Below are 26,373 nucleotides of genomic sequence, written 5' to 3' on the forward strand. Positions count from 1 at the left end.
AAAAAAAAAAAAAAAAAACTATGCTCTTGAATAGCTACTAGTCATAACTACCTAACCTGCCTTCAGAAATTTTAATAAAGAATACTTGTCTTCTGTGTAATTATATCTCTAGAAAAAACATTGTGGTATGAAATTAATGGTTATTCTCCAAAGTGGGAAAGGGTGCTTATGTGGGCAATACTTCAAGGAAAATGGGGAATATATAAATAAACTAAGATGTTTGATGGAAATGCAGGTTTCAAAATAGCTGCTGTAGCTTCTGATCTTTTTTCAGCCATGTATGTGGAAGTATTTGTTTGGAACTAAACATAGTTATATTTTTGGAAGTAAATAGCTAGCTTTAGCTCATGCTTTGGCTTGTTGGCTAGATTTTTAGAAAGTGCTATGATGATACTAAATGATCATCTTTTTTAATAACTAGCTTATCCTCATTTCCCCTGAAGTTCAAAGAGAAAGCCAGCTCCCTGTTTGGCAATAGAAATTATTCTGTAGGTTCACATCTTAGCAATTGGCACAGCTGTTCCCAGGCTTATCCAATTATCCATGTGCTGGCTGGAGTTAAGCACCTTCCTTTTGTTTATGGAGTTTATATTGGAAGTAAAGATGAAGCTCACAATTTTTATAAATAAAGACTCTACTGTTGCTATATTCATACTGTGTGATAGATAAACTTTATCCCTTTCACCTTCCCTCTCATCTGGCTTGCACTATTCAGGCACGTGTCAAGTTTGGGCCTGACAGTACAGGTAGAGTCAATCAGAAATAACAAAACTTTCTGTCTCTGTTTCTGGCTGTTATTGTTTGTGTTGTGCAATTGCACCACTCTGAAACATATCCAAACTTTAGGAATTAAGGGCAAGACTATGAATCTCATTTTGCTTCCAAGCTGAATTGGACTTAAAACTCGATGAAGAAAGTTTGTGGTCTATATTCACTGTTACTTGTCTCTGGAGACTGGTGTTATCATCAGCTTAATGTATCTTCTCACACAAGCAAGATATGCCAAAATGGGTGTTAAGAAACCATCACTTCCTTACTTTCTTCTTATATTGACCCTTTACTGCATTGTGGTGCACATTTCACAGATGTGTAAATGAGACCCATTCTCACTTAACCTGCAAGTGTTGGGCTTAGTACAGGAATTCTCATATGAATGACTCTGGCTCTCATTTCCAAGTGAGGTGATGCAATAGTCCATTCTGGCCTGAAATACATGCAAAGAACTGTTGTCTCCCCAGGCAACAACATCAGCATGAGGATGGGGCACCAGCTCATGAACGCACAAACCAGCATCCCTTGTTAATATTTGATAGACGGAATAACTGAGTGTACTGCAAATCTTGTTTCAGTGGCCAACATTTGCATGTCATGGTGACCGCTAGCATAATGCAAGACCATTCAAATAATTCTGTGGAATGCTGTCTCTGAAATGCAGAATGAGGAAACTAAATATAAACAATTTCAGTTTACGCAAGAGGATTAAAAACATCTTGACTGGAAAATTAGTGTCACCTATTTTGGTTTAACTCATTCTTTATGACACCAATCTGAGTGATGCAGCTGGCACATCAGTGGGAATGGGTGCTATCTAGAGGGATCTGAACAGGCGGGTCCATACCAACTTCATGAAATTCAGCAAGGCTAAATACATGGTCCTACACCTGTGTTGGGGCAATCTCAAGTACAGATACAGGCTGGGTGGAGAATGACTTGAGAGCAGCCCTGACGTTAAGGATTTGGGGGCGTTTGTTGATGAAAGTCTCAACATGATTTGGCAATGCGCTCTTGCAGCATAGAAGGCCAACTGTATCCTGGGTAGCATCACAAGAAACGTGACCAGCAGGTCAAGGGAGGTGATTCTGACCCTCTATTCTGCTCTTGTGAGATCCCCTAAGAGGACCACCTGAAAGAGCTGGGGCTCTTCAGCCTGCAGAAGAGAAGGCTCCAGGGGGACCTTATAGAGGCCTTCCTGTACTTGAAGGGGGCCTACAGCAAAGCTGAGGAAGGACATCTTCTAAGGGCATGTAGCAACAGAGGAGAAGAAATGGAAGACCGTAGATTTAGACTAGATATTAGGAAGAAATACTTTACTGTGAGAGTGGTGAGACACTGGAACAAGTTGCCCAGAGAGGTTGTGGATACCCCCCCAGAAGCATTCAAACCCAGATGGATGGGGCTTTTAGCAACCTGGTCTAGAGGGAGGTGTCCCTGCCTATTGCAGTGGGGTTGGAACTACATAATCCTAAAGGTTTGTTCATACCCACACCATTCTATGATTCTATGATTCTTTTGGCTTCAAATGTAAGGTCTGTGAGAAGACATTGCCTTCAAATCAGCATCTGTTTACAGAGGAGTTTGCATTCATAACTTTGGGTTATCATGTTGCTCAACAATATGAAGTAGCAATCCATCCTGTAACTTGCTGTAGCTTTCTGAGGCTTTGTGAACTCCGTAATTAGTGTGTTGGTTATGATGAAGGATATATTAACCCCAAATTGAGGAGAAAGTGAATATTAATATTCTGGTGCCAATCCTTTAATCCCTCCAGGTCTTTTTTTTTCTTAACACAAATACTCTAAAAACTTGCTTGAACACTAACTCAGTTTTTCCTTGGATTATCAGTTCTCTCAGCATTCCCATCCATCAGCACACACTGGTGTTTCAATGAGAAGAGTTACCTAAAATTAAAAGCACTTTCATTAGTGTGTTTTTACTTGAAACAAGAATATTTAGAAAGTCTGACTTCAGTGTTGGTCGTATGATTCAGTGCAACCTTGGCAAAGTAACGAGGAGTTATATTTACACTGATGAAAATGTTGCATGGTCAGTGGTTAACACCTTTAAAGCTGTCATTCTCCCATGTTACCTCACTGTGTTATTTCTGAATGACAGCAACCAAATAAAATTCCTCTCCCCCCATTTTTTGACTCTTTAAAATACAGAACTCAAACTAGGAGGCAGGAAGCATATTGAACATGCTTATAAATACATAAAGATCATCTTGCTGTTAGCCTATACAATAAATTGCTTCTTGAGCCATTGTCTGTGAACAAGGGTAAGAAAGACCATGTACCTACAGAGCACACTCAGACCCAAGTGCAGCAATATTCTGAAATTTGACCCTTCCCCTCCTAAACTGCCCATTGCAAGAGTCTGCTACAGAGAAGCTAGTTTACTTCTGGCTCAAGTGAGCAATAAGCAATTTATTTCCATCCCCTTCGATGACAGCAGGAGACAAGGTGTGAGTTGCACTGCAGTGGACGGCTGAGTCCCAGAGCACCCAGGGACTGCTGCCAAAGCTGTGCTACTGGACTGACTCTTCCTGCCAGATCTGTGGCCCGGAGCACATGTGTGCTCTGCTCTGTATGCTCCAAGTTTCCCAAACCAGGTGGGAGTTCTGATGGGATCTTATTAGTGGCCTCTTTGCACTTTTTCTTGATGGGTCTAGGCAAACCAGCAGTCATGAAATGCATAAATAAGCAGGATGTCTTCCCGCAGGAAAAGGCAGTGGGCTGGGGTGGAGAGGAGCTGGGCCCAGGGAGATGTGAAGCAGGAAGAAGGGTTGGTTCCCAGGCTTCTGGCATTCGGACCCAGGGAGTCCACCCTGCCATCTGCCTAGCTTCTGCTTTGTGCTAAAGGATGCTGCTGGATAGGAGAGCCTTTGACAAGGTTTCCAGCTGTGGAAGAATGAGTAAAGACTGTGGGAATAGGATATGAACCCTGCAGTCCTGCCAACAATAAATGCTTTCTAAATTTCTCTTGCTTTTGTAACATAAGAAAGTCCTTAGTTGGCGCTTGCGTAGGAGTCGGGTATGCAGAGGAACGGTGCTGGGCAATAAATAGTTAGAAGGACAGAGAAGCAACATTGATCTCATCTGGGGAATGACAAGGTGCTTCTAGGGGGAGTTCCCAGTAGCAGGGTCAGCACTGTTTTTTTGCTTCATGTGTTTATTTGATGCAAGATTTTCTTGTTTAATGACCTTTTGTATAGTGCTGTATTCTGTAAATAAAGCTATGACCTTTACCTTCTGATAACAGTATAGGAGTGGGTTAATATTAAATGAGAGAGGGCGGGGAGTGGGAATCTGCCAGAGTTAATGCCAAGTTTACATTCCAGCGAGGGCAGCCATGTTCCGGTACTCTCAGTAGAAAGGCCAATAGCACTTCTGAGCAGATAATGGCAGCTAAATGCTATAGAGCATGTTTATATTTATTTCTGGATAAATGTCAGTGATTTTAGATGATTGATGTTTGTGCTTTTGTTTTTGTAACAGGAAAAATGTGTTATCTTTATGCATTTGATAAGAAGATCCTAACAGAGGGAAGCCTATACAGAATAAAAATCACAAGAGTTACAGCACATGTAAAACTGAAATGTATCAACATAAGGCAATCCCTGAAGTTTCCCTAAAACATTGAGGCATAGCTTTGTTTCTCCAGAAACACATACACTGGTTCCAAACAAAGCCACAATCTTCAATTTTCCAAGAGAAGGAAAGGAATGTTTTTGTTTCTCCTTGCATTAAAACTCTGAAGTTCCTTCCTAAATTTGATTCTGCTGCAAACCAACAAAAGTCAGGACTGAATTTTGCTGTGCCCTTCAGTCATGTTTGTCTTCAAACAATGGAAAATATTTCTATAACTCAGTTGCAGCGGTGTTGAAACTATGTCATGTTAAGGGTGAGGCTTTGCCTTTTTGCATGCTATTAAGTGCTTCTGCCAAAGTCTCACAGTAACACAGAAAAGGACACAGCAAATGTGGTTCTAAGGTGACAAGCATTTCATAGAGTGTTTGTTATACTCTTGGGATGCAACAGAAAAATTGGAGAGGAAAGTAAAATGTTAGATGAAAATATGCAAGGTGCTCTCTTTAACATTTTTAAAATTTTAAATATACTAAACCACCTTTAAAAAAAAATTTGGATGACACATTTTGGTGAGGGCATTTACATATGACTTCTATGTTTTGATCAGAATCTCGCTGTATTCGGCTCAAGGTTTGCATTTAGTCTCTTTAACCCCTCTTCCCCCCACTTTGCACTACCTGCTTGTTATGAAACAGCTTATCTCTTAGACACTGCTCCAGCAAACATCTCTGCATGCAGATCACTGTATTCATAGGCTGATTTTGACTCTGTGAGACTACTCATATGTGGGTATTGTGCAGCTTCCTGTATGATTTAGGACCCTTTGGTTCAATTTTAATCATTACAAAAGTGCTTACTTTGAAATAGAAGTCCTCACTGTTGTTTAAAAAAAAAAATTATTTTGCTCATCCCTGCAAATGGCTATGGAAAAGGAGAATTTAGCTAATCTGAGTGGCAACGTAACTGTATAACCATTGAAACCATTGAAAATATTAAAATCATCCATTTTGCTGGCAACTTCATAATATTTTGTAAGAGAACAGAGATAATACTGCTCTCTAGGAGGTTAAATATAATGTCCAAATGAGCTGAACCAGAGAAAAGGCAGCCAGTAAGGAAACTAGCATTTTGGGGAGTGCTTCAAACTCTTTACTGCCACTAGAATAAACAGTACTGGGATTACATCAGAAGGACCTTGGACAGACTAGGTGCAGTGCAACCAGAGAATCAGAAAATGGAACAAAATAGATCAGAAGTGTGCTGAAAATCACCTGAAAGCTGAGGAGTGCCAAGTCCGGAGTGTAAAGACTCACTCAAGCTTGCTTTCCTGTGGCAAAATTAATGTCTGTTCTGTCCTTTGCTGCCAGTGGTTCCAAACATGCAATTGCCCAGAGCAGCAGCCAGGGGCAAAAATACAGTGATAGAAGATAGATCTTCCTGCTGTCACAGCTTCAGTTAAGTGTTGCTGTCTGGGCTGCACATGTTGATCACCTCTGCCAGGGATTGTTCTCCTTGCGACTGCTACAGGAGGCCTGGGGCTATCTGAACCCTGAAACACGCAGGGGCAGATGGAGCCTGGCAGGGCAGTTCTCCTGCTGTGGCCAGATTGAAAAACAAATGTAAAGATGGAAGGTAGGCCTCACAACCCTGATAAGTGAAAAATATGCAGATTGCTTACTTTGACAACATAAAGTTTTTTATTGAAAAGAAAAAAAAAGGTAATATTCAGTGTATAAGGAGAAGCTCCAGTGTGACTTCTTCCAATGTACTTACCGGATACGTGTTCATTTCTTGCCTCTTGCTTCTTGTTTCCATTAGTCAGTCTTGCAAAACAGTGAAAGACGGGGGAGAAATAATGCCTACACTTACATAGGTGTATCTTTTCCTCCAGGCTTTTATTTACTCCTGATATATGAAACTGTCAGAAAATACAGTTCTTCAAAGTATGTCAAATGCAAATAGTATGTGCAGTTGTGTATATTCTCATGTTGATTTGACAGTAAAAACTGTAAAAATACTCTTCATGAAGTATTCCAGTCTTAGGCATATGATTGCCATTCAGAGGGCAGGAAAGGATGAGAAGGCTTAGCAGTGTAGCACGTGGAATGGTTGCACTTTGGCATGAAACTGAATAATGTAGAAGAAATGCCTAAGAAAAAGAAAAAAAGAAAGCTGGCTGACTAATAACCTGAGCAGAAGAACTTCGTGTGTGCAAGACCTGGAATATTAAGTATAAAATTAAGTTGCAACAAGTAAACATTATAGCACTTCAGCAACTATTTACTTGATTTATTATAAGGTTTCCAAGGGAGATCCTATGGTCTACTAGCACCCATTTTAAAAAATGCCTAAATATATTCTAACAAACACAAATAATGAGTCAGATTGAATTGCTACAGTCAGTGAAGTGGGTAATGGATATTTAAAAGCTTCCAAACATCAATAAATCTGAAACAGCTCTAAAGGAGTACTTGTAGAACAAAAATAATATGCAGTTAAGAAACTGCCTGAGTACATATTTACCTAAAGTTAACCACCAGTAAGTGGACAGCAAGTGTTTATGGTACTGTATACTGAGGAAATAAAAAAGGCATACCAAATCTTTATTTGTTAATAATTTCTAATAAATCCAAAGGGGACCATGCAGTTTATTATTCTATGTTATCATTATGAAGGGGCCCCAAATCTCATTTATGAATACCTAATTGAATAAAAAAGATCGTTGAATTATGAAGTGGGGAAGCAGACAGCAGGTCAGAAGTATACTACTTGCTACAAGGCTGAAGATTGTCTTTTGACAGCCTCCACAAGGTCGTATTATATGATACATGAGCAATAGAACAAAATCTTTGTGTTTCTGTGGATGACCCAAGAGGAAAAGAATTGCATAGTTGTTCTGTCCATGAGCAGAAGAGCCTGAAGAAATTTTGAAACAGCATGCTGGAAGTTCTCTACGTAATAACAACAACAACAACTAAATATTAGGTGATATTACTAAGCTGAAACTTGCATATCTATCGATAAATCTCAGATGTAAGTGATTACTGTCTTGGCTATGGGCGCTCATAGTTAGGACATGATAATACTTTGTATAAACCCAATCTGATAGAGACTTAGACTAAAATCCCCAAATCGAACCACAGGAAAAAAAGTATTTCATTTTTTACACATCTTATTTATAGGATCCATTTAAAAAAAACAGTCATACACAGTTATGTTCACTCTCTTACAGCAATAGTAGCATGGGACTATGAAAGAAAGTGGAAGGGATGATGGCTGGGGCAGGGTGGATAGTTATGGACCAAACTGGATGTTAATCATATTGTAGTGCCCTTTGATATTTCATTTACTATTCAAGTCTTAACACAATGTCACAAATTGGCTACAGAGACCATAAACTAGGATCCTCATTTGCTCCACAGAATGCCGAAGTCGAGTCTAATTCATCGTCTGCATGTCTCTGAGAGATGGCGCAATGTCCCTCCCATTTTGTTTTATACTGTGTTTTGATTATTATCTTTCTCTAAGATTCATTTGCTCATGTATTTTTATTTGGAATCCAGAAAGTGATAATAGATAACAAAAATCTGAAATAAATTTGGTTGTAGGTTGACATGGACATATAGAGGCTGCTACTGCTGTGTAAAAGACTACCTCTTAAAAAAAAACCAAGATTCTCATTTACATTAATAGCTGCTTCTGATACCAGAAAAGCAAAGCAGTTTTACAGTGGAATTGAATTGTACTCAGTGCACTCAGTTTAAGATTGTCAAAAGGATACAAAGAGACTTTATTGAACTGTATAATTTAATGAAACTTTATGTTACATAGTTCATCTATGAGATGTATAATTAGGTTTCTTTCTAGTCTTGGCCCACGTAAATATCTGGGAGTTCTACATGATAATTTCTGATCCTGTCGGAGCAAAGAATCTGGTTAGCAAGACTCTGAAATATTATTGCATTGGATAGGTGCACACAAGTTTTGAAGGTAGCTTCTCAGGCTCAAATTCAGCTGTTTTTTTTTTGTTTGTTTGTTTTTAATGTGAAGAGATTGTCCAATAATATCTTGCTTTGGTGAACAATTTATGTTGTAATCCTGCTGAAGTCTGTATTTATATGCAGTGATTACTCAGTAAGTATCAAACACTAGAGATTAAAATCGTATTTCAGTCTCCTAAATCTTATTTTCAGAATTACCTTTCTTTATTTTCATTTGGACTAGACTGTTGAACCCTACTGTGTAGCCTCTCTGTTTTACAACTAAAGGCAAATTGGCACAGCACTCTTTGCTAACCTTGATGTTGGTAAAAGTGAATAACCTATACATTTCCTGAGTCTTGACCTGTCATTTTTCATGGGAGTAACCCACTTGACTCGCCTTCCCATAGCATTTCTATTAATTAAAAATAGTGAGTTCTTTCATATGAGTAGATTTTTAGTGCTGATATGATACTGTTGGCACTAGAGCCAAAGTAGTGTTCCTGAGAAAGTGTTTTCAGGAGGACACTGGGGGAGCTACTTGTGCTGCATTTGAAACAACACTGGAGCTGGATCTTCCTGCCCAGAGAGATTCTCTGGGGTGTTTGTACAGCTTGCTGTCAGAGGTGCTGGGAGAAAAATTTGTTTTCACTATGCAACTGTAGTTTGAAAAGTGTATCTTGTGTATTAAGATATGTAACCCTCTTTTAATTATGAATCAAAACAAGGTTTGGAGCTGCAGCTGGGACCATTAGGGCAAATCACAAGCTTCTGTGACCTCCATCTTGAAGTGGTACTGAGGTTTATTTTATGTATAGGTTAACATAGAAGGGAAAGTAACCTTTTTTTTTTTTTTTCTGGCATCTTCATCATACTTTACAGACAAATCATAAAGTTCTGTCTTAGTTTTCCCAGAATCCCTCTATGGCAGCTATTTTCTATCAAATATAATGGAAAATTAGCTATATAGAATTTGAAAGACAAATATATCTGTATAAAAGAATCCTTTTAAATGATTAATAATAGAATAGATTTAACCAGCTGGTTTCAAAAAAATTTCTGCAGAAATCTATTAAAATTTTTCTGATTGCTGCTTTCTTTTTGATCCTTATAAATACGGTAGGATTAGAAAAAGTTTAAAATTAAGAGTCTGCATAACCTTCCCCAATTCAGATCATGTGATTGAGCAAAAAGATGTTCAGGCATGTAAACTATGCTCCTGAAATCAGAATAGAAGCAGAAATTATTACAATCTTTTTCTTGAGTGATTCCATATAAGTAAGCATTTTGTTAGAAGCAAAATTCTTGCTGAGTTACATCATTTCATTTATGCTATATAAGTTAGTTATTTAGTCCATGCTGCATAATATTACAAGCATTACCCTGTGGAAAGGCTTTCCATAAAAAGACCCAAGAGGCTGAACTGAGGCCAAAGTGAGGCTGGAAAAATCAGTGTCTGTACAAAAGTTCACCAAAGAGGGTTTTTTCTGGCTAAGAAAGCATTCTACTCCATGGAAACGTGATATGGAGCTTTAACAGGAGTCTGCTTACTGCTAGGAGCTGTGTTTGTTCCCTGCTGGGACACCCTTGGGAGCACAAAGAAGAGAATTCTGATACGTTTCTTTTATAAAAAGAAACCCTCTATGTAAAAACCTTCAGCAACCCTTTTCCTTTACACTTTCAATGCATTATAAAGTTGCAGAGGTCCTTGGCCAGTAAAGAAATGAGCTGAAATGTAGATTCATGCTGGCACATTAATGTCTTGCTCAGGATTTGTTCCCCGTCACCTATGTTTGGCCATTTTATTGGATGCCCAGTGTTATGCTTGCCAAAATAAAATTATCTCTTTGAAAATTGTTCTTTATAAGTCTGTGGCGTAGATAGATATTTCAGAAAAGAAATGAAAGAAAACTAATAAATTCAAGTTATAGTGTTGGATTCCAGCATTGCAAAAGTTTCTTTTTTCCTGAATGATTGTTTCATCTCATCCTGACAGAGCACTGTACGAAATCTGTACTACTCTTTATGAGCATACGATTCTAATATTTTAAGAGTTCCTCCTCTTCACTGTGTCTTATCTTGTTTGAGTATGCTGAAGTTCTGGCCCTGTGGCTGAAAAATGGGGATTTATGTGAATCTCATTAGTTTCTTTTGATAAACAGCTTCAGATGAATTAAAAAGAGAAACTATAAAGCTTCAAAGCTAGAAAGAAGTTGGGCTGCAGGAGAGAGCAGGTCTTAAGGAGAGCTTTGGAGGCCATCTTTAGCACTAAGTAGCCTTTATTGAGTTCTTTGTTCTGTGGGTAGTTAATAAGGCTGAATGAGTCAGTTTTCAATCTTATCACAAAGCTCAGGCAGGCTAATGTTCTCCTTTCTGTACAAAACTGGACCAGAGCATAGGGCTTTCGTACTTGCTGGGAAAACATGGTATCCTTCTCCCTTCACTGGGTCAACAATACATTTGGAACTGGTCATTTCTGAGGGAGGTGTTGACATTTGTGTCATGTTAACAAATAGAAGAATGTCATTTGGCACTCCTCGAAGAAACAAGGACAACTTTTCTCCAGAGAAAGGATCTGGTCAGAGAGTAGAATAGGAATGCTATTTACCTTCATATTTGTATGTAGAGCATGTATGACAGCATGATAATGATGTACAGAGTTGGATCAAATTAAACTATGATATTGTAGCTTCAACTTTTATTTAATAGTCATTTCAAACCTTAGACTTGATCTTAATAGGTGTCATTATAGAAACAATGGACTTCCAACTAAAAGGGAAGATTTGGGCCCAGTACTGTGATAGTGAATGAAAATCTGTCTCCCCTGTTGTAGTTATCTCATGCCAAAACAATATTAGTATTGTCACACAACGTGAAGCTAATTGACCTTTAGGCTAGGATAAGGGTAAACCTAACAAGTTAAATGCCATTGAAAACAACCATCTTAATCCGGAATTTGAAGGACCTGATATATGCGTCAGTGATTTAAGGGAGAAAATTGGAGACATGGGATGAGATCCAGGACTAAATATCTGAAAGAAAGAGACTAAAGTAGTCAACTTTGGTTGATTAAATATATTCTGATCCTGTTTTTCTTTCGTGTCTTGACCTTAGTAAAGTTCACTTAGCATGTAATGGAAAAAACAACCGGTTTGATAGCAAAATACAGGAAATGCCTTCAACCATTGTTGATTACAGTAGCAGCTTTTCCTCTGTTCTTTTCATATTTTTTTTTAAATGCTCTTTCTGTGAGCCTGAAACAATGTAGAATAATGCTTTGGAGCCTTTTATTTGGTGTGTCCAAGTGGAGCAGTTAAGTGTCTGGCTGTTTGATTGATATGTGTTGGGAGGGGAGGTTTTGCAGTCAGGAAAATGCAATATGACATAATTGAAAAAAATTAAGTTTTACAGTGTATAATTTCAAATACTAGCAAACTGTGAGTGTGTGTTTGTGTTAGAGAGAAAGAGGGAGATTCTATTAGACAAATGAATACTGGTATTTTATTTTTCTTAATCTGCATTTGTCTGGCTATCTCCTACAAAACTAAGTTTCATGGCTAACTGGAATGAAAACAGGATAAATCTCTATCTGGAACACAGAGAGCTGGGAAGCAGCACATACTTGAATATACTCAAAGTCTCAAATTTATCTCATCTAACTTTAGGAAAGCAAATGAAGCTCCGAGGACACGATCTTGGTTGTTCTGGAGTGTGTTTAGCCAAGAGAGAATGATAGGTTTCTTTAGGAAGCTGCACAGCCCAGATATTCGTATCAGAGATACCCCTGGAAATGGCCCTGGAGGTAGCCTGAGGCAAGTTGTGCTACTTCCATAAAGCAAAATGTTTCACAGCTCTAGTTACTTACATGATTGAGATAAATTTTTAAAAGAGGTGGTATGAGTTGTGATTGATTACATTATGTCTTTTCTTCTCTCATTCCTACCATGTGTGAGGCAGTAATATATTTTCTTCTGTGCTATTAAGATTTGCAAGGCTGTATTGCTGAGATGATAATTAACAAAGACTACTACAGAAATGCAAGATGCTACATGGATAATCATATATTTGTTGGCTGAATGTTTTTCTATTCTGTTAAAAAAACTTCACTTGAAGAAAATAGAAAAGAGAGGAAAAAAAATTCTGCCTTTTCACGTAGCCCCAGAAACGATGCCTGAAAACAGAGTATTCTCTTATTTTCTTCATGTTTGCATAATTTGTATTCCACCATCAAAATAGTGACTTTGTTATCATATCTACTTAGGCCACTGAGGAAAGTCACCACTGCATTTGAGTTCCAAAGGCAAATTTTTACCTAATCCAAATATGAAAAATTAATTAGTATGTCTGCTGATATATTTACTATCTAAGGTTCTGCTAGCATTTCTTTCAGAATTCATTTTTCTGAACTTGATCTGACAAGCTTTTCTAGCTTCACGCCAGCCTTTCACTATCTTTCATCAAGTGGATTTATCAAATAATGATTTAGTATTTTTTTGTTTAAAAGGATTATAGACATACATAAGTAGGCACTGCTAGTTTGTGCTCCACCTAAGTTATTGTTACAGTATGCAATCTTACGTTATTTGAGATATGAAAATAAGAGCACAAAGCATTGCACTTCACATAGTAGTATGCCTCAGATTGAGTTAGTCCTTGGCTAAACCTAAGGACTCTATTGTCCTCAGTGAGATCAGTGAGGTGTCAGTGAGGACAAGTTGTGTCACATTACATATTTAGCAATGGCTCAACGTAAGATTTTTTTAGCAGAGACTGACACAGTAAATATTGTCAGTGGGAATACAGATTCATCCTGTCATTCTCAGGATTTTTTCAGCTAAAATCTTTGAGATGAAAGAAAAAAAAAGAAAAAAAAAGAAATGGTGTATTTAAATGAAGCAGAGAAAAAAAGAAGTAAATCCCTAATTGAACTGTTGGTAACCTTAATGTCAGGGTACTCACATGCACAGTTGGAGGCCCAGAGAGACCAAGCTGCTCAGCTCCAGGAGTAAGACATCATGTGAACTCAAAGCCACTGGCTGTTTGCATTAGTGCTTTCATAAAAACCTTTGAGCAGTCTGTGTTTTCAACACAAATGGCTTTTAAAATCTGAAGTTTTTCAAAAGGAGAAGATTGCTTGCTATATGATGCAACTGCATGTTTCTGAGGCAGAAGCCACTTCCATTCATGACTTTTCTTACCTGATAAAAAAATTGCTGACCTTCAGGCCATGGGAATGCAGGAATGCCTGTGGAATCCTGCACAAAATTTGACTAAATTGAGGCCTTGGAAGTTGATTAAATCAAGAGGCAGCATTGTAACACTATATCCCATCTCTGCCTAAGGCTCATTGAAGGATTATTGCATTTCTAGGTGGGAATCATGGAAGGGTGACATTTAAAAAGCAATATGATGTGAATGTGGAAGGAAACACTCATGAAAAAGAAATAAAGATAACTTTCTTATATCCATAGCCAATTTTTGATACTATTTTACGTAATGCATTTTAAAACTTCTAGGTGTTTCTGTTGTGTTCACAAACAAAAATGTGACAATAATATGAAAGGAAAAGCAGCACAAAGCAAAGCTGTTAAGTATGATATATTAGTTTGTCTACACATTACTATAAGGAAACTCAGCATAATAAGATAAGCAGATCATGCACTGTAATGTCCTAAGCTGTTACCGACAATTGTAATAAAGTTATGGTCAAAACCATTAAAAAGCCATATACAGAAATTATTTTATAAAACTTGCTTTTGTGCTACCAGCAAATCACTGTTTTCTTTAACCTCCTGGAAAGGAGTATGAAACCATTGTTTGATACATCATTAAGACATTGGTGAACATTTAGGGCTGCATGACTAAACAGCCCTCTTTTCCCTCCCAGGACCTTGCTTTTCTGAAAATTCTCTCACAGAGCATCGTGGGAACAGGCAATATTGTACATCACACAAGCCACATTTTTGCTTTCTGATGAGTAGGATTTACAGAACCACAGGTAGCTTCTTTCTAAGGAGAAATAACTGCAGTCATCAGTACAGTTTAGAGACTGACCTGCTGAAAAGGAGCTCTGCAGAGAAGGTTATCCCAATGGACAAGTTGTCCATAAGCCAGCACTGTGGTCTTGTGACCAAAAAGGCATTCCCCTCTATTCTGCCCTGGTGAGGCCACATCTTGAATAGTGTCCAGTTCTGGGCTCTCAGTTCAAGAAAGACAGGGAATTCTAGAGAGTCCAGTGGAGGGCCACAACAATAATGAGGGACCTGGAGCATCTCCCTTATAAGGAAAGACTGAAAGACCTGGGGCTGTTCAGCCTGGAGAAGAGAAGCTTGAGAAGGCGTCTTATAAATACTTATAAATATCCAAAGGGCAAGAGGTGTAGTGGATGGGGCTAGGCTCTTTTCAGCAGTGCCCAGTGACAGAACAAGGGGCAAGGTGTACAAACTGGAACATGAGAAGTTGCATATGAACATGAGGAAAAGCATCTTTACTTTGAGAGTGACAGAGCACTGGAACAGGCTGCCCATAGAAGATGTAGAGTCTCCTTCTTAGGAGAGATTCAAGACCTGCCTGGATGCTTTCCTGTGCAACCTAGTGTTGGGAACCTGCTTTAGTAGGAGATTGGACTAGATGATCTCCAGTGGTTCCTTCCAAACCCTATGATTCTCTGCTTCTGTGAAAATGCTTTTCATAAATCCGTTAATTACTTAATGGATCAACATAAAAACAAAACAGAAAACCCAAGACTGGCAGATAAATACTGCCAAAACTTAGGAAGTTTTAGGAAATCTCCTAAAATAAAAGCAGCAGAAGCATGTTTTTCTTCACTGTTAATCTCACTCAGTTTTCTGTCTACTTCCTCCCAAAATCTGCCCTAATATCATGAATCCACTCATAAACATGAACGGTCCAGCACACACTGTATTTTTTTCACTCTATGAAGTAACGGAGATCGCATCACCTGGTAGAACCAGACATCCAATGACATTATTACAATTATATTCTTATGCTTAGTATCATTAGAAATGAGAGGCTTCTTCCTTGCCCCACAGTGTCTGGAAATGGAGAAAATGTTATTTCTTTGTGTTTTTTTAGAAGCTACGGTTGGGGTTTTAGCCATTCATCTTCAGTTTGTCATGGAGGTAAAATTGCTGATGTGTTGTGATTGAAGTACTTAATGCAACAAAAGAATACGTTAGTTCTACTACATCTGTTCCATAGCTTATAAATGAAAGTTGATCTTAGCTTGTGAGACTTAATCACTAAAGAATTTAACATCAGAACATAACAAGTATTGAAATTTATTTTGGTGTTCTCACCAGCTTTCTGTATAACTCCATCTTGGTTAGAACAGAATCTAGTACATCAGTTATCTGTGTATTTTGGAATCACCAGTACATTTGAAGAACTGAGACAAAGATTTTGGTGAGTCTATCAGTCATTCAGAAAATACCATTTCAGATAGCATAGTACAAATGTTCTATGGTATTTATTGCTTTGGACTAAAGTTTATGTTGAAAATGCAGCATTAACTAACTAAAATTACAGCAAAGAGAAATTTAGTGCTGGGTACAGGAGAGACCTCTAGATGCAAGAGAGTATCTTTGTCTGAAATGCAATTTGGATACTGCTGAGTAAGTTAAAAACTCTAGGAATGTAGAAGTCTTATATTAATTAACATAGAAAAGTAATTTCATCTTACTAATTGAAAATTTTAATTGATTTAATGAGGATGTTGCCTTCAGTTATGAATTTCAATAACTATATTAGTGGAAAATTATTCTCTTGGCTCTCTGTGTGTTGTTATGGGGATGTTTCCTTTTTACCTTTAGTGGTTCCTTCTGTGAATAGCCTGTCTATTCAAAGCCTGCAGAAAATATGCAATTTTCCCATGCAGGGGAACAATGGCAGTGGCAAAAATTTCAAATACAGTTCTGAAAGCATTTATTGTAGCTGGAAGTCACACACACACAAAAAGTGTGAAGGATCTGTTTCTTTTACAGTTGTTCACTAGCTACATACTTTTGATTTGTGTTGCTTTGATTTTCTATAGAGGTTTAGTAAGGTGCTGTCCTTCATTTCATTTTAATCCTATAAAGAAATATACCTGTTTCTGATGTAGTTATTATTTCCAAACTTCTTTTTATTCGCTTTCATGCTGACCTATATGCTGAAATGTATGTGGTTGATTATTCAGCAACTAGAGTAGAAGTAGATGCTGTGTAGATGTTTCATTGTAAAGTGATTGCTTAAACCAACATGTGATCATGTTTCTTAGCTACTTGATCCTGTTCTTCAAATATGGTTTTATTTAGTTACTAATGTTTACCTGATTCAAAGGCTACTGTTAGTAATGTTTGGCAGACTTTCTGGTCGAAGCCTATCTTGACTGTTTAATTGCCTTACTTTCAACAAGAATATTACCTGTTATCTAAATGACATGTGTGACACATGGCCACACACACAAGGTGGTTATCTCACTGGCTACTGTTTGAAGTCAGACTTGAAGAGCGCAGTTCTGTGAAGTCCTCGTCACTGGAGCATTTCTGGGAAGTGAGAACGCTCGGTGTCTCATGACACTGGCATGTAGAGGAATGAATGAGCATTATAGAAGCTTTCTTGCAGGTTACCTGCTGTCAGCCTGCTCTTCTGTTCTGACATGTACAAACCTTGTTGTTATAATCCTGATTATCTCTTGAGATCCTGCCAATCATTCCTGCTTCTGAGGTGATTGTGATGCTGGCAAATGCCCAGAAATAGAAACCAAGGCTTAAATTTCTTTTAACATTTTCCGAGAAAAAGAAATGATTTAAAAAAACAATACTTAAGTTATGCAATTTACTGTTCAAGTCAACTGAACTGACTGTACAAAGTATCTTGGCAAACAAACAAAGAAGAGAAGTAGCTTCATGTATCATTAATACATTCAAACAACCTGGGCATTTTCCTAGCTTAACTGGTTAGGTTGTTTGCAGTTTCAAGTAGTTACTCAGGTTCTAGGAGCTCATTTTGTCATTCAGAGATGACTTTCTTAGTTCCTACAAAGAGTATGCAAAATGAGAAAAAGAAGAATGTAATAGATCTTTGTCACGGAGCTATCTGACACTGTATTATTTGGTAAGCTCTGATTTAGAGGCAGACAGCTGGCACTAATACCAGGAACCAAGTAAGAGACAGAATGGATCCAAATGGATTATTCTGTACAGACAACAAATTTACATTCTGGAGATGGATAGCTCTTAATTTTGAAGATGATAGGAGAGCTGGGTTTCAACTGTGGAAACATATAGGTCTTAAACTAAAACTTTTTTCACCAGCACTGAAAAAAAATGCTTCCTTGAGAGTTCTTTTCTGTTACTATTTCATTTGTTTCCTCATCTCTCAGTGTTTTGTTTTAGTCTTCTTTTTTTTCTCTGAGGCATTGAATGGCATGTTACCTACTCTTACATTTCGTGAGTTATTATGCTTTCTTTTTTAAAATTTACCTTTAAAAAAAAAAATCTGTCAGATACAAATTAACAAAATTGTTTTTAAATGGTTTTCAATGCATGATAATCTCATAGACTAGCTATAAATTTGGCATTTTGGCAGACTCCAACTTACCTTTTAACCTCCTGTAGGTAGGCTTAAAATTTTACTTTTGGTCTTCATAGCTAAGCAGAATTTCATATTTAGGTTCTTCATGTTTTTCTCTTTGTTCAGGTTGTTTATTCTCTTTCTCTACTGTCAAGTTTTTATTTCTGGTTTCTGTTACTTACACAAATCTTTAAGCAAATAAAGGGATAGCGAGAAGTGATTGATGAGTGAAATGATTAGATGTAGATGATTATGTTGTAACCAGTTAGATCTTGAATTGTTTGGGAACTCATAAATAGGATGACCTTAAGAAATGATAAAATGTAGTCTGGGGGCCTCATAGGTGTGACCAGCTGAGTATCTACTAGAGTAGCCTAACTGACCCGGAGCAAAGTCAGGTGTAAAGCATACTGATTGCAAGAAGCATTTCTACAGCCCACGTATTCTTCAGCTTCATAAACCATATTTGATAAGGCTAGTTTACATGAGAAACAATGGATTTGCAGTTAGTGAGGTAGATCTGACTTTGGCCATCTCAAACTTCTTGTAAATGCACAAACCACTTAGTAGTATGTATACAGCACAACTAATTTCTACAACACTGTCATCAAGTGTTTCCCAGAAGTGTCTGATGCACACTGTATATATGTGCAATCTTTACACAGACCTTGAGTAGTAAGTCAACTGTGTACCAGAAGTACCTCATTTTTTTTTGCTGTTCTGTGACATAGTATAAGTTAGATACAGGTGGGCCAGCATACCCAAAAATATTGAACAAGCATCAAAAGAAAGATAAAATCAATCAAAAAGAAATAACTACCTACTGAAATAAAGGTGATAGAGAGAAAAGAGCATCTCTGGGGAAATTTCAGAACACTGTAGCCTTGGATATATCTCAAATAGTGCAGCCTTGGAAAAAAAAAGGCTATTAAATTATTTAATGTCTGATTGTTTCCAGTGCACTATGATGATTGTGGTTCTAAAGTCTAGGGACTGGAAAGGCAGCATTTCTCTGAATGAAAGCCGTCAGAGCAAAGTAAAGGCTTCTAATCCCTCACTCAGGTGGAATTTGTAGATATTAAGGATTTTGGAAACAAAATCTGTATCTTTTCATAGAAGCATAAAATAGTTTGCATTGGAAGGGATCTTAAAGGTCACCTAGTTCCAACCTCCCTGCCATTGTCAGGGACACCTCCCACTAAATTGGGTTGCCCAAAGCCCCATCAATCCTGGTTCTTGAACACTTCAGGGATGGGGTATCTACAACATCTTTAGGCAACCTTTTCCAGTGCCTCACCATCCTCATAGAGAAGGATTTCTTCAGCATATCTAACCAAATATACCCTCTTTTAATTTAAAACCATTACATCTTGGCCTGTCACTATACTCTTGGATAGAAGTCCCTATCCAGCTTTCTTGTAAGCCCCATTTAGGTACTGGCAGGCCTCTATAAGGTCTCCCTGGAGCCTTCTCTTCTCCAAGGCTAAATAACCCCAATTCTCTCAACCTGTCTTCACAGGAGATGTGATCCAGCTCTCTAAGCATCCTTGTGGCCTGCCTCTGGACCCACTTGAACTGGTACACATCCTTCTTGTACTAGAGGTCCCAGAGATGAACAAAGTAATGTGAGGTGGGGCCTCATAAGAGCAGAATAAAGAGGGAGAATCAATTCCCCTGTCCTGCTGGTTACATCACTTTTAATGCAGCCTAAGGTATGGTCAGCTTTTGGGGTTGCAAGTGCACCTTGCCAGCACATGTTCAGTTTTTTTATCACTCAACATCCCAAAGTCCTTCTCCTTAGGGTTGCTCTCAATATATTCTTTATCCTGTCTTAGATTGCTCCAACTCAGATGCAGGACATTGCACTTGGCCTTGTTGAACTTCATAAGGTTTGCAGGAGCCCACCTCTTAGGTCTGTCAAGATCCTTCTGGATGACATAACTTCCCAACAATGTGTCTGCTGCACCATTAAGCGTGGTCTCCTCTGCAGACTTGCTGAGGGACCCAATCCCACTGTGTCCATGTCACTGGCAAAGAAATTAAATAGTACCAGTCCCAATACAGACACCTGAAGGAACACTATTTGCCACTGATCTTCACTTGGACATTGAGCCATTGACCACAACTCTTTGAGTGTGACCATACAACCAATTCCTTATCCGCCAAGTGGTCCATCTGTCAAATCCGTGTCTCTCTAATTTAGAGACAAGAGTACTGTGTGAAACAGTGTCAAATCTATATCAGTTACTCTTCCCTAATGCATCAGCACTTTAACTTTGTCATAGAACGCTGTCAGATTTGTCTGGCACGAGTTGCCCTTACTGAAGCTGTCTTGGTTGTCACCAGTTACCTTTCTGTTCTCCATTTGTTTACAAAGGCTGGCATACAATTTTATTCATATGTCTGATTAAGAATTTGTCTGCTCATACTTATTTCTCTTCAGTTCCTTTCATGAAAATTTATTTAATACCTCTAGAGCAAAAAGTTCTGTTCAGGAGCTGACCACACAATCACTTAAGGACACGTGTTCTGCTTTTGATTCTCACCTCTTCATTTATTTCTGTGAATTTTTAATACAATACAGACGCATTTAGAGCTGAGACAGAAGTGAAAAATATAATGGACCATGCATTATCAGTGAGTCATAGAATACCCCCAAATTGGAAGGAACCAGCAGTGGATTGCGTTGTCTTTGGTTTTTGTTTGTTTTATCATGACAAAATATATGATAAAGTATTTTTGCTGGTCTGTTGTTTTTTGCTGTTTTTTTGTTAATTTGTTGTTGTTTTGTTTTGTTTTGTTTTTCCATACAAAAGATTATTCTTTTATTCACTGGCTTTCCATGTACTTTTGTAATTTAGTCTAAGACAAGTGGCAGGTAAGTTAAATGGTACCTAGCATTTGTTGTGTTGGATCATGAGATAATTGTCAATGGTATATTTAGAATATGTGCAGGGGGCAAGACAGGAAAGGTGGATGTCCCTTTCTCAACCTGTTATTGACCTCACCTAATTTAATAACCAAAGAATTGTGTATTTTCAACACAAAGACATTTGTATAAAGAGTGATCACAGGCAGCTGCTAAGATATGTTGTTTAACAATGAGTGCCATGTATTCCTGTGAGATTATTTCTGAGCAGCTTTTAAGCTGCAGAAAAGAATTCTCCCAAACATTTAAGTACTTTTTTCCAATTCTCTTATTGCAGTCTGAACTTTGAATTGCTGTTATACATTAAGAATCCAGTTCAAAGTAATCCATGTCGTAAAGTAACTATTAATTCAACCCATTTGATAAGTAGGCTAAATTGGTATTCCTTACACTGTACTGATGAAAAAATGAGAGTGGCTTTATTAGGTATCACTGATCTGTTTCACATAGTCTTAAATTCATAGCAATCAAGAGAATGAGATCTTTTCCAAACATTTCTGATTCTGTTTTTAACACAGTTGCACTTCCATGCAGCTGAAGAGAGAGTAAAAGCATGGTCTTGCAAAATGTTTGTTATTACCTGCTTCTTTATTGCCATTATTGAGATCTATTCAGTAAGTGCTGCCACTCATTTTTCATGCATACTCAAAGGTCAGACACTCAGTGATGTTTGTAAAACCACCTGTTTGGATGTTTTACAGTTTGTTCAAACTCATGAGTGCATGCTCAAAATTTGAAAGTTGATATAATTCTTGGCCTTTTTATTTCAGGGACCTGAAACTGGACAATATTCTTCTGGATGCAGAAGGCCACTGTAAACTGGCTGACTTTGGGATGTGTAAAGAAGGGATTCTGAATGGAGTGACCACCACAACTTTCTGTGGCACACCTGACTATATAGCTCCGGAGGTACGTTTTTTGCATGATGCTAAGAATACAGATAGTATAATTCATCAGATGGACTATAACATGTGTAATTTCAGGCACTTTTTACCTATAGATGAAAGCAGTAGCTTAAGCAGGCTAGGCTGTGCCACAGATTTTCTGGGGTAACCGTGCACAAATTGTTACCTCTGCAAGGCACGAACAGTATTCCATGCTCATAGAGAGGCAAAGCATGGATTTTCTGTTATTTATTCCCTGAATTTAATAGTATTTTTCTCCACATTCTCACAGCACCGTTGTGAAAACACTTCAAGAAGTTTTCACAGAAGCCCTTAAGAACTGCAAGCAATTGACTACTATCAGCTCTAGTCTTTAATAGTTATAAAAAATGATATTAATTGTTCATGAGAATTAAAAGGGAATGTTCATACAGAAGAGGCCATAGGTTTGGTGTCATTTTCCATAACGTTTTGTGGGAATGTATATTTTTTCTTTCTTTAAAGTGTTCATGAGTGAGAGATGCTATCTTTGCAGTACTTCATATCATATGAATGAGGAGAAAATAGAGATACTTGCATAAAAAAGTAGAAGCCTTTCATACATGAGCAGCGTACAGTTGGCAACACTCTATTTCATTTTTAGGCATTCATTGCATAAAAGAAATTGCTGATAATTGTACTTATTTCACATATCCTAAATTTTAATATTATGAGATGCATTTTTGAGTGCCTCAAATGAATTGATGTTTTACAGTTTCTATGCTAGACAGATTTTGTCTGCTCAGTTTAGTTAGTAATCCATGCATCTTTTTGCCAAAGATTCAATGTGCTTATCTAGTTTAAAAGCTTCATTAGCTTGTCTGTCATCAACCATAAATTTACAGCAGGGAAAAATATTAGTTTATCATTTGCTGGTGATAATAAATTAGAAATCATTGTTGTTAGAGTTCTTGGCTGTCAAGCCTTGGTAGCACAACTGCTAAGGTGTGAGTCATCTTGTAACTATCATAACATCTATGAACATGTTTTGTGGCATTTGAAAAGAGCTCTGAAGATAAAAGAAAATAAATGCCAGTGGGATGGATTTGGTTTTATATGAATTCTTTTCTGATTTAGTATAATAATTGCATCATTTGGCAAATTCTTTTAAAAATATTATTTAAAAAAAAAAAGCAATAATAAGATCCCAGGATCTTTTATATTAAATCCCCATCTTGCTGAATTCAATAGCTTAGGCTTCCATTTTGTCACCTTGATTACAGAATACCTCTTGATTCTATTTCTCTTGCACCATGGTACTATGTTTCAGTTCCCTTTTCTTTAGCAATATCTGATTTACAGGGAGTACTCAGAACACTCAGAAAGTACACTTGTGAAGAGTTTTGTTTTCTGTAATTAATGTGTATAAAATTTAATATACAATCAACTAAAAATCCAGTCAGAAGCAAGATAGATACATCCAAATGTTAAACTAATTTCAGTTTTTAGGTTAAAACTGAATTTTATGCATTATTTTACAGTCATTTTTCCCAAACAGTATTAAGCTAATGCAGTTCACCACAAGGCTTCTGACTGAAATACTAATATTCTTTAAGGAGATGATGGAGTTGCTGCCATTCCAACAATTTTAAGCCGGTCATCTTCACCTTAAACAGCCACCTACTCTTCTTTTCCTAGTCTCCTGTCATGCTGAAACACTGCAGCCAAATGTCAAGCTTCTTTTCAGCAGAGAGGAGCCAAGAACTTGTTCTTTGTACAATAATTCTGTAACAACAAGACAATAAAAATCCATCATGCTAAACAACTACTCCCCACTAAAGGTATTTGCTACAAGGTTGAACTTGTGCCACCTGAAAAATTGTTGCCAGTTTTTTTTTCTTGAAAGCAAACACAATTAAAATGAGTCCTAGAACCATGTATTGTACAGCATTTCAGTGCTGTAAAAAGAACTTGAACAAAAATGCTTTTAGATTCCTTCAACCCTACCTAAAGCACGCGAATAAATCTCTTGGATGATCTCTGTACAACATTACAAGTTGGTTACGTTTGTTTTATTCAAGATAGAGACAAGGAAATGTTTCACATTTTCCACCGATCTGTTTTGTATATGTGATCTTTCTTCCCTTATAGCGTGACCTGCTTTAAACAGTTTGGAAGGATATACAGCTCTTTTGCTGACGAGCATACTCTTTTACCCATGGGACTACTAAACTCGGTTAATACTTCTGAGAACTAAACATTGACACATAGCTGTTTGTGCAAATTGTATTGGTAAGAAACCGTGCCTGCTGTTCAGCAACATCGTGTGGGTTTTAGTCTTACACGTGCCCTGGAGGAAAAAAGGAGTCTAGCATGTTGAAACAGTAAATTTGCATCTGATCGTGTTGTCTAAACTATTCAATTTGATCTCTTTTTCTGTACCAGATCCTCCAGGAATTAGAATATGGCCCTTCAGTAGATTGGTGGGCTCTGGGTGTTCTCATGTACGAAATGATGGCTGGGCAACCCCCCTTTGAAGCTGACAATGAAGACGATCTCTTTGAATCCATCCTTCATGATGATGTCTTATATCCAGTCTGGCTCAGTAAAGAAGCTGTCAGCATTCTAAAAGCAGTGAGTCTTCCATTACTTGTTTTCCTGCACTTTATGGTTTTCTTTTTGTTGTTTTGTTTTTTTTTTACCCTTGATTAAAATTGAATTTGCTGCAAGTTGTTGAGAACAGTCACCACTGGGAGTTCAAGCACAGTTCAGAGTGCCACTGTTAGGATAATGGGGCCTGGGATAAATTACACCGCTTGTGGGAAAGGAACAGAATGTTTGTATTCCACACAGTTGTACACTGCATAAATCTGTGTACTGCAGATTCATGTTTCAGGGAAAACCCAACCAACTAGAACCGCACTATCACTTTGACACTTCATATGCCGCATGTTCCCCAGAACTGGGAAAGCACTGTGTAAAGAAACAGAGTTGGTGTTTTGATTTAACCCAGTGGTGACTTTGCCATCCTGATGCCTTTCTTCCTACATTGTCAAGATAGGTTGAAAGCTTTTTATTTACAGCTGCATGTTCTACTTTTTAATTCACATAACACTTAGATTAAGTGTTCTTACTCCTGGGCAGTTGTTTTGCCCCAGTTAATGCCTGGAATAAAGGAAATTTTCAATGAACAGGGCAGCTGTTAATGTGAAGTCCTAAATAGTTACATTTTGAGTTACATTTATACAGGATTATCTTTTGAAATTATATAGAAAAATGAAAAAAATCTTTTTGAAAAAATGAAAAAAAAATTTACACCACTGGACAGGTAGCACTTTGTAATCTTTTAATAAAAATACCTTCAGTCTTATCCTGAGAGACCGTAGGGGGCTAGGTGGAGAGGGAGCTCTAGAGAATGATTCAGACCAGAAATCCAAGTCAATATCTCGGAGTTATTTGCTGGAGTATCTCTTTTATTTCATTCATGATAGTGAAAACATGGAGGATTTATTAAAGCTGACTTTCATACATGTTCTCCCTTTCCCTCCAGACACCTCTCTGATGACCTTTTATTAGCTGACACGATTCTTTCATGTGTCTCTTTTTATTCCCAAAGCCTTCAATTATTATCAGTCCAGCAACTAGGATGTATGGAATTGAACTTCAGGAATTCAGACTGATTCTCAGGATTATTCTAGGCTATTGCAGAGAATTTCAGAGTAGTATTTTGGTTTCATATTCTGTAAGGTCTGTTCCTTTGTCTTCCAATCCAAAGGCGCTTTCTGTGAGTCAACATTAACCAGTCTATCTGTTATTCTGAATCATGGAAATATTCACTAGAGGGGGGAAGTGTTCTGATAACCCTTGACTAGTGTGTAGTGCAAGAACCACTGTAACTAGAAGGTTTTTGTTTGACAGAGAAAAGGGAAAAACAGGTTTGATAGTTACAGTCTCACTGTTTGTGGTGCATGTAGTGAGATGTCCAGTTGTTAATGTTACACATCATTCATTAACCACACAGAAATAGAGACACTGAATTGGACTGTAGGTGTAAGCAATGTATTTTGTGAGTATGAGTGTAAAGGCGTCCAACACTATACATTTCTTTCAAAGCTTACTTTGCTATGCATTTTCATGAGTCTGTTTTTCTGAGTCTATACGTTGATAGTAGGCATGGTGGTTTATTTTGCTACAGTCTATTTTTTTTACATCTATTTGTCTACAGTTAGTCCTTAACTCCATTTTAAACCTTAAAAAGAGAGGACATGCATAAAACAGATTTGCACTGTAGTAAAAAATTACTCTTAATTAGGCAAAATGATTTGACTGGCATAAAGTGATAGAATTTAATGGAACATCGTAAAAAGAACGTTCCTTACATTTAACAACTTACTGCAGCTATGGTGTGAAACACTTTTGAAATTTGTGCTCTGCATCTGATCCTTGTCCACATTCTATTAAATGAAGAACAGGAAAAGCAGAGGAAAGAAAGAGGCGTCTATGTATTTTACTGCTGAATGCTAGCAAGGGATTAGCTTTGGAACACTTCGTTTCCTCACATTGTGCTTTGAGACAGTTTTATTCTTTAGAAATCATGTATTTTTTCACTCTAAGTAAGCTGTAAGGAAAGTTTAATATCATGATGTTCTCTTACATCA

The 26,373-nt window shown here is 37.5% G+C and overlaps 1 protein-coding gene across 1 annotated transcript in view; it reads left to right on the plus strand.

The window, feature by feature from the left end:
- The window catches only part of PRKCE (protein kinase C epsilon), a 278,127-nt gene that overhangs the window by 229,762 nt on the left and 21,992 nt on the right, over positions 1 to 26,373 (plus strand). The window contains exons 12-13 of the mRNA XM_003203888.4: positions 21,623 to 21,761; positions 24,161 to 24,349. Coding sequence (XP_003203936.2) covers positions 21,623 to 21,761; positions 24,161 to 24,349 — 328 coding nt within the window. The remainder of the gene's footprint in view (positions 1 to 21,622; positions 21,762 to 24,160; positions 24,350 to 26,373) is intronic.

Source organism: Meleagris gallopavo, chromosome 2, assembly GCF_000146605.3.
Source record: "Meleagris gallopavo isolate NT-WF06-2002-E0010 breed Aviagen turkey brand Nicholas breeding stock chromosome 2, Turkey_5.1, whole genome shotgun sequence".
Lineage (NCBI taxonomy): Eukaryota > Metazoa > Chordata > Aves > Galliformes > Phasianidae > Meleagris > Meleagris gallopavo.